The sequence below is a fragment of the Parus major genome, chromosome 3 (assembly GCF_001522545.3).
Source record: "Parus major isolate Abel chromosome 3, Parus_major1.1, whole genome shotgun sequence".
In the NCBI taxonomy this organism is placed as follows: Eukaryota; Metazoa; Chordata; class Aves; order Passeriformes; family Paridae; genus Parus; species Parus major.
In genome coordinates, this window is record NC_031770.1 from 28,554,517 (window position 1) to 28,563,376 (window position 8,860).

General features: G+C 35.8%; 1 protein-coding gene across 2 annotated transcripts in view; it reads left to right on the forward strand.

Annotated features, from left to right (window-relative positions):
- Positions 1-6,259, forward strand: part of PPP1CB (protein phosphatase 1 catalytic subunit beta) — a 29,137-nt gene extending 22,878 nt beyond the window's left edge. For both annotated transcript variants that reach the window (XM_015620498.2, XM_033512559.1), the window contains exons 6-8: positions 1,819-1,970; positions 3,558-3,692; positions 4,322-6,259. In XM_015620498.2, coding sequence (XP_015475984.1) covers positions 1,819-1,970; positions 3,558-3,692; positions 4,322-4,426 — 392 coding nt within the window. In that variant the 3' untranslated portion in view covers positions 4,427-6,259. The remainder of the gene's footprint in view (positions 1-1,818; positions 1,971-3,557; positions 3,693-4,321) is intronic.
- Positions 6,260-8,860: the final 2,601 nt, after the last annotated feature.

The window sequence follows — 8,860 nt, forward strand, 5'->3', positions numbered from 1 at the left end:
GTGTATGTACTCTCAGACCTAAAATGAAATGTCTCATCAGAGGCATGGGTGCTTTGGTACAGTCACAAAGGTCTTCATCTTTTGAACATATTTAAGGAAATCGGTTCTATGTAATGGAAGTAAATCTTGTAGAAAATTAAAAATAAACTGAAGTAGTCTCATTTCAATGAAAGTTTCAAGTTCTTCAAAGCTGTGCCTTTGTGGAGAAGTGTCACTTGGGGAATGTTTGTGTTGATGCAGAAGTTTTGGTAGATGATCATGTGGCTGTGCTAGGATTAGATAATTATGATGGCTTCTTCTAGCCTGATGAAAAAAGCCTTTGCAACTTCAGCTGCAATTTGAAGACCTCTTAAGACAGATTTGCCTATTGTTCTATATGACCCTAAAGATTTTTTGGTTTTGGAGAGAGAATAGAAGAGGAAGCACTTGCTAGACAGCAGAGACAAGCAGGTTCTGTCACTTGCTGGAAATTCATGGTAAGAAGCCATTAGAGATTGCAGGGTAATTTTTGTTTTGAAAAACAAAGTTACTCAATATAGAACTAAGTTTTAGTATAGTTAATTTTTTGTCATTCACTTTTTGTATTCGGTAGTTTATTTCTAGATAGAAATATTATCCAAAATACAGTTGTACTTGTTCTGTTCTTTCTCTTCTAAAAACAAATAAAATTTTAGCCTGTTGTTAGAGAGGAGCACCGTTCAGGCACCGAGGACAATTTGATAAATGTATATACATATAAAATGGTGTAGTTGCACAATAGGTTTCAGACATTGGTTTGCTTGATTACAGCTTGAAGGATCTGTTGTTGATGAAATAACATCTTCAATATTTTGTTTAGCAAGTACCCAAGTGTAAATGTAAATCAAACTTCTGAATGGCAGATGAAGGAGCCTGCTGGCATATCTTTCAGATTGTGAAACAATGCTCTTAAGTATTTATATGCCTATGGGTCATCACAGGTAAAGAAAGTACAATTTAGTGGAAAGCTATGAAATGTCTTTCAAACATTTGGGGGTTTGTTTCTGTTGTATTTGGATTGGCCTGTTTCTTTCTCATGTTAATATTTATGGAAAGTTCTGTAAGTGAAAAGGCATTGCAGTTATCTAGAGAAGTCTTTTTTAACACCCAGTGTTAACTCTAGAGTTAGCTGACCTTTTGTTGGCAGCAAAAAACAAATCTTGACCAGTGCTAAAATGCCAGAGTGGCTTATTGTTCTAGCTTAGGTTCCAGACTGGCTGTCATGAGGCTTTTTGAAATAGTCAACAGGAGTCCAAGCAAATTGACAGTGCCAAGTGAAATGATATACCAGTGTTTTGATGTGTTACATTTTGATTTAGTCATCTAAGGTTCCTCATGAATGGTAGCAAAGAATCAAACCTGTTTGTGTTCAGAAACTGAAGTACAGATTTACTTGCTGCATTTATGACTGGCCTTGCATGGGACTTAAATTTACTGCAGTTTTCAAAGCTTTCTTGGTGAGCTGTGAAATTGATGGTTGCCTTTTAGTACACTTGCACTTTAATATTTTTAAACTCCTCAAATGTTCAATGTAAACACACTGAATATTACAATAAAATACTATTTCAGAGAACTATTTGGCTCTGACTTTTTTAATCTCAAAGCATTTTCAGTGGTGGGGGGAACAATCTCCAGATTTACAGACACTACGCTTTATCTGAGTTGCAGTTAAAGTATTGTTAGATTTGTTGTTAAGGCTTAATTTCTTTAGGAGAGTTGCTCTGGTAATTACAATAGCACTATTTTACATCATAAAATACCTCATACGACTGGCATTTTCACTTGTATTATCTTTTGAAGGTTTGCTCTGTGACCTGCTGTGGTCTGACCCAGACAAAGATGTGCAAGGTTGGGGTGAAAATGATCGTGGGGTCTCTTTCACTTTTGGTGCTGATGTGGTCAGTAAATTTCTGAATCGTCATGATCTGGATTTGATCTGTCGAGCTCATCAGGTATGAATTTTACTGCTTTCACTTCTTAAAACCTCTCTTGTTCCTTATCAGTAGTGTGTATCTGGAACTTAATTTTCACTGTGTTATTTCCAGAGAAAAAAAATCTTTCTAATAAAGGGCCTATAAAGGTTGTATCCTTCTGTTGGCTCATGTTGAACTGTGTGTCTAATGTCAGTGGAGTAGAATACTAACACTGGATTTATCCATTGATCTCTTCCTTTTGTACTGTCTGTTAAATGTTAGACTGAAGTATGTGAACATCAGAGGTAAAGTCTTCAGGCTTAAAGGGGCAGGGTGACTTAAATTTGAGACTTACACTTATGTTTGAGTTACTCAGTTTCAGTAGTAGATAATTCCCTGGTAGTTCTGGCTTAAACTAGCTCTGCTTTGCTTCATGGAAATATTAAATGCATTTTGACTATCTCTAACACAAGTCTGTACATAAAAACTTTCACTGTAGCCAGTATTTTGGTTCAGCTATCTAGAGTACTTGGACATGGATTGTTTTTCTTTCAGCACATTTAACTCAGGCTGTTTTTGCACTGTCAAGTTTTAGCATGCTTTTTTATTAGGTTACTTAAAGCAAGAGTGCTAGTTAGGTGGACCTCAGGTTTCAATTTCCTGTATAATGTTTCAGTTTGACTATTTTGTCAATTTTAGAAATTCCCTCCTCTTGTGAAACAAAAATAGGCTCTTTATTCTGTGTCACTGTTAGGCTTGGGTAGATTATTAGAACACTTAAAATTTTTTCTTTGTAATTTTACTGCTAAAACATTAGAGAAGTATTGATTTTTGACATGGAGCATTGACATGCTAACTGGATTTTCTAACTGCTGATCAAGATTGATGCCAATTTTCTTTCAATTCTTCAATTGATGCTGATTTCCTATATTCATATAGTTGATTCAGTTCATTATAAAAGACAGATGAAATCTTATAAAAGATCATGATAATTGCACCAAAGTAAGCAGTTGGGTGTACTAGTTGTACTATATAGTAACATGAAGCTTTTATTTTGGGAAAGAGGGAACATTCTTAGCTGATGTATCATCAGTAGTGTACTTGCATGATTTTAAAGGTGCATTATGATTATGCTCTTAGGCAAGATCTGGTAGAATCACTCTTTTTTTTTTATAATTTTGATGCTCTAAAATCATCTGCACTTGTGTGTGCAATCAATACCAATTTAAGCAAAACATAATTGTTTCAAGTTGCTGTGAAGGTGGTATTCAGACCTTGTGTGCTCCCAACTAATTAGGTCAAACATCTATATTCTATATATAAAGCATAAAATGCTGGGAATGCCTTACACTGGCAGTGTATAATTGGACTTCAGCTATGAAAATATTAAACAGTCAAGATGATGTGTGTTTAACATTTGAAGTGTCAGACATGGGGTATGCTACCTGGCCTGGTATTCAGTGTCACATAAGACAAAATGAGTGAGCTTGTCGTGTCTGAAAGTCAAGACACAAAATACCTTTTTGATTAAGTATCTTTCTAATATTAAAGTCCAGTTTGCCTCAAGATTTTTTTTTCCTTCAAGATTTCTTATATAAGCTGTTTTGATTTCTCTGGTATTGACAGGTGGTTGAGGATGGATATGAGTTCTTTGCTAAACGGCAGTTGGTCACCCTGTTCTCAGCTCCAAATTATTGTGGAGAGTTTGACAATGCAGGGGGCATGATGAGTGTGGACGAAACTCTGATGTGTTCTTTCCAGGTATGGTATATTTGTGCATTAAGATGGCTATAGTTGTTGGGCTGTATGGACCACATTAGTGTTTCTGTTGACGTGCTGGTGGTTAATGTAAAGCAGTGTTCTTGGGCTACAGAGAGGACTGCACAGTAGGCTGGCATTTATGGGCAGCTGGAACTGCAAACCGACTGTTCTCTGGAAAACTGGGATTTGATGTTTTCCAAACTATTGCATATTAAGTTATTCATTCTATTCAAATGCTCATTTCAGAATTTAAAGTTTAATTGGGTGATTTTTTTATTTTTTTTTTCATATCTAGTGATTGGAGTACACAATTATGCAAACTAATGATTATAGGAACCCTTTTAATATGGTTATAAGGGACCCTTTGATCAAATATTACTCCCTGTTCCTTCCTGGATGTGTTTTTAGCTCCTTTTCTTTCTCCTTCCCACTTCAACATAGTGGAGTAATTAGTTACTGTTATTGTTGCATGTAGAACTAAGAAATTTGTAGAGTTGCAATGTGATTTCTGCCCCACCACCACCCTCATCCCTCTTGTTCCCGCTGAACAAGGTTTCATGTAGGCTTAACAGTATTAGAAATGTTCTTAGTTGTTGCTGACTCAAAGGAACTTCTTTATTTTCTCTAAGATATTGAAACCATCTGAAAAGAAAGCCAAGTACCAGTATGGTGGACTGAATTCTGGGCGTCCAGTCACTCCACCTCGCACAGCTAATCCACCGAAGAAGAGGTGAAGAAAGGAAATAATGTAGAAAACACCATCAGATTTGTCAAGGACAAAACTCCATATTACAGTATATAAGTGTGCACTGTAAAACCATCCAGCCATTTGACACCCTTTATGATGTCACATGTTTAAATTAAAGAGACGGGTAAAGGATCTTTATTAATTTTTTTCTAGTAGAAAGATGTGCGACACTGTATTGTAACAAGTATAGCTCCAAATTCTAATAGCCAGCATAGAGAGGAAGAAAAATTAGGAAAAAACTATTTCAACTACATACTCACATTTACCACGGTTTTTAAAGTTGACCAACATCCCAGTTAAAACTTGGTGTAATAGTTAAACCAGATGAGAGCATGATGTTCCATTAGTGTAATGTGGTCTTATTGTTGCTTGATTGCTTTTACTTTGGTTATTTTGTAGCTAGAATGATGCGAATATGGTATCTAGTCTTATTTCCTGGCTCTTTGAAATTGATATGAGGAAGGGTCGTTCTAGAACAGCCACTGATCTCTTACCCTCCCCTTAATCCCGTTTCTTCATCATAACGCACTGTGCCCCATTATAATGCAAAGTTTATAGTAATGATTAAATGGCAAACTGAGTCCCAAATGCCCAGACTGGACAGCTTGGCAGCCAACATACATCAAGACAGAAAAACCTGTCCTGACCTTTTAACTTAAACTGCCACACAATGAATTTGTGCACTACACTATTTTAAATTATTGACATTACACTGTGCGATGGCACTTCATTTAACTTAGATAGGACAAAAATGGTATTGCCTATTAGTTGGTAACTTGATTAAGTGGTACCTTGGCTTTAGTTTTATTAGCATGAAACACCTTTGGCATGCTTAGCTTCCAGTTAACTTCCTACTTGCATCAAAATTCATCTTGCATAGTTCCACAGAACATGAAGATCTTTATTTGCTAAGCCTTTGAAAGCTGACATTCTGTTTCAGAAGAGGGTATGTTTAAATGGATGTTCTTCAATATACAGTACATGGTGAGCTGAAAATGCTACAGGAATGTCCAACCTTATAGTAAGGCTTACATCACTAAAGAGTCTATCATTTGGATTTTCATGATCAAATTTCATATACTATTGTATAGACTTCTGCTTTGTAGTGTACTATAGTAGCAATAATTTCTATATGTGATCAAGAGTTACGCAGTATTTTTTTCAGGTCTCTCCTTTATTAAAAGAGTTAACATTGGCAAATGGCAAGATATAGAGAAGATACAAAATATATAGTAGGATAAAGGAAAGGCACATATTTGTGATGCTTTAGGATGCAATACTTACTGGACACAACTACAAAAGCTTTTACTGAATACTGCAAATTAGTAAGATTCTTTGGGGGAAGGCTGCAGATTTATCCCATTCTAAATGCGCATCAGTAGATGTGAAACTCTTGACTTCAGTATTGTCTTTGAAAATATTAAATTGATGATTCTAGTAACTTATGTTTTATGAACTGGCACAATATATAATGTAAGAGATATATTGATTTCTGACACAGTGAGCAAGTTCTTTAAAATGGATTTAAGTCTCTTTTCTAATTCCATTTTGTTTTAAATGCATATTTTAAATGTAGTTTTTTTCATTTAGTAAAAGTTGTCAAATTCATTTGAATGAAGTCTGACTGGTTATTTTAACATACCTGACTGTTACTCAAAACACATGGTGTTGGTTGTTTTCAAAAAAAAGGAAATCTTACAATATATCTGTTACTGATTAATACTGGGTTGGTCTGTGGTTTTGAACAATGATTTATTTTAACCCTCTTCGAAGGAAACACCAGTTTCAATGCTTAGAATAAAATGTTGATTTCTTTTGATGTTGTTCAAAGACACTTGTTTTTGAAAGTCAGTGATGAGAGCTCTTGCGAGAGTAACTGCAGTTTGTGACAAGGTAATTAATGAAATCTAATCTGTAAGTATTGACATGGTAACTTCCTGCTCTAATTCATTGCTTACTTGAGGTTTACTTTGCAAGTTTTGAAAATGCTGAGTTTTACCAAGTGCCAGCCTCTGTGTTACCAAACATCTGGATTAACACTTTTACATTTTCTCTTTAGTTTCTGGAACAATGTCTTCTGTATCATAAAATGTCCAGGTGTAAAGCTGTATGTTATGTGAGTACCTAGCATGCTTGCTTGTGTTACAGAAGCTATGTCAAAAGAAAATAAAGTCTTTGGGCCTTCTGTGTCCTAAAGAAATAGGAAATTTTTAGTTTATTTAATGGCACTAGTAAGCTAGATTGGGTGCTGGTATTCTGAAGAATTGCTGTTTTTATATAGCAGCAGTCTTTTGGAAATTATTTGAATGCTCTTTTGATTTCTGGAGAGTTGGGATGTCTGCTGACATCCTTTGTCATCTTTGTGGTGGAAAACACACATGATGTAGTAATCTTACCTCTACAGGTATGTCTGATATTCCATACTAAAAACAAGTCTGATACATAATAGAATTTGCCACTTAAGCTTACATTTACACAGTTAGTATAGATTTCTATTTTTAGTGTCGTCCATTCTGAGAGAAGTAGAAAAGATGACCTCAGTCTAATTCTACTCAGATAAAATTAACTTTCTTCCACAAATTGCTAGTGGACTAATGGCTAATTATTCTTTTTCACATAAACATCTTGTCTGTACAAGCCTTAAATACTGTTAAATAGCATGTGTAGTATGCTGGGAATAAACAGGAGGATTCTCAGATGGGTTGTTGAGAGGCATATAAAACATTACATCATTTGAGATGCATTTTTGCGTGCTCACCCCCCACACCTTTATCTGACAGTAATATTCATGTTTATAGTATTGTACATATGGCACACAACCTCTTGTCTTGTTCCTTTCTGGTTGATGGACATTTTGAATTTTCCAAATACTGATTTAAAGTATACTTCAAGGCATGCTGTTTTGGTCTCTTTTGTGTTGATTGACACAAGATTCCTGTTTTGCATCACTTTTTTTTTTGTATGCTTTATAGTTCTCAGTGTTTTCTGTGCATAGATAAACGCTTACTGGTTTAAAGGAGGAAAAAGTTTCTTGTAGTTGTGGTTGTGCTGCTCTAGTACCTTGAACACTGTTTCTGTTTAGTACATTGTTTGTGCTGATCTGATGTATTTCCAAAAACTGCTGTAGAAGTAGACTCACTGAAAATGCTGTGAGGGTCTTAAACTAGTGAATTGTTTGGTTTGCTGCATCTAGCAAACTTGTGGCCATTGAAGACTCAGTTGGTCATTTTGCATCCAAGTTTAATGTGATTAATTGCAAGTGTCCTGCTGCCAGGTATCACCAAGTTTCAGGATCCTGTTATGAAGGCAGTCTCTCTTTGTACTGTACTCTATTGAGAGGGAACCCAGTAGGTAGGTGACACAGCTTTATAGCATCCCAGTGCTGCATGTTGCTGTGTACTTACTTGCCTAGGAAACTGATGGAAATTCTTCAGATCTGCAGGAGGAAGTTGCTTATATTGTCAGTAACCTGCATCCCTGTTGTAAGCTTGTTTGATCATAGAAATCTACCTTGCTGTGTTTCTGCCAAATTCAGAATTGATGAGCAGAAAGGTGGTTTTTATATGAAGAAGTGTTCCTATCTGTGGCTTATCTTTCAATAAGTCTAAGTGGAAATGGTCAGATTCAATTTCTGGAGCTCTATGATTAGTTTGGGGCTGGGAGACACATTTTTTTGCTCTCTAGTAATAGAAATATCAAATACACTATTGCTGTTGAATATGGTTGAACTGAAGGTGATCTGAGAGTAACTGTTCGGGATAGCTGGCATCTTCAGAATTTCTAGGTGACAGGCACAAATAGTCTATGTTTGTCCTTTAATGTGAAGTTCAGAGGTTAACAGAAAAGGGATTCTGCTTTGTAGAGGTTTATGTAGGTAACAATTGCATAAGCCTAGTCTTTAACTAGGTATTGAACTTCTTCCTGGCAGACTATTACTTTTTGTGTCTGTGGCTGCTGTTTCTGGGATGGCCTTTGCTGCCAGCTTGGTTAGAGATGAAGACCTCTTACACAAACTTGCCAGTTAATATCGCAGTTTAGCAAAGAGCAGAGGCAGTGGTACTGTCAATGTTGTATAGCTTTTGAACTCATTTGAATGCACCTTGGTTCATGATTGCTAGCCATCTGCTTTGGAATGTACATAAGGATAAATGTGAATATTTGACTCAAAATGAACTTAAGAAAAAGCAAAGACAAGAGAATGTCTCCTTATGCTGGGGGAGACATGACAACAGCTCAGTTAAATGTCTGAGTTCACGTGAGTTAATATCCTTTAAAGGGCAGGCAGGGTTTTTTGATACAACTCAGAGTTTGCAATAAAGTTCATGCACATAGCCATTCTTGTCAATAAAAAGGAACTCAATGAATTAATACCAGGGTTTGGACATTTAGGCAAAGACTTTGATCTTTTTGTTTTGTCACT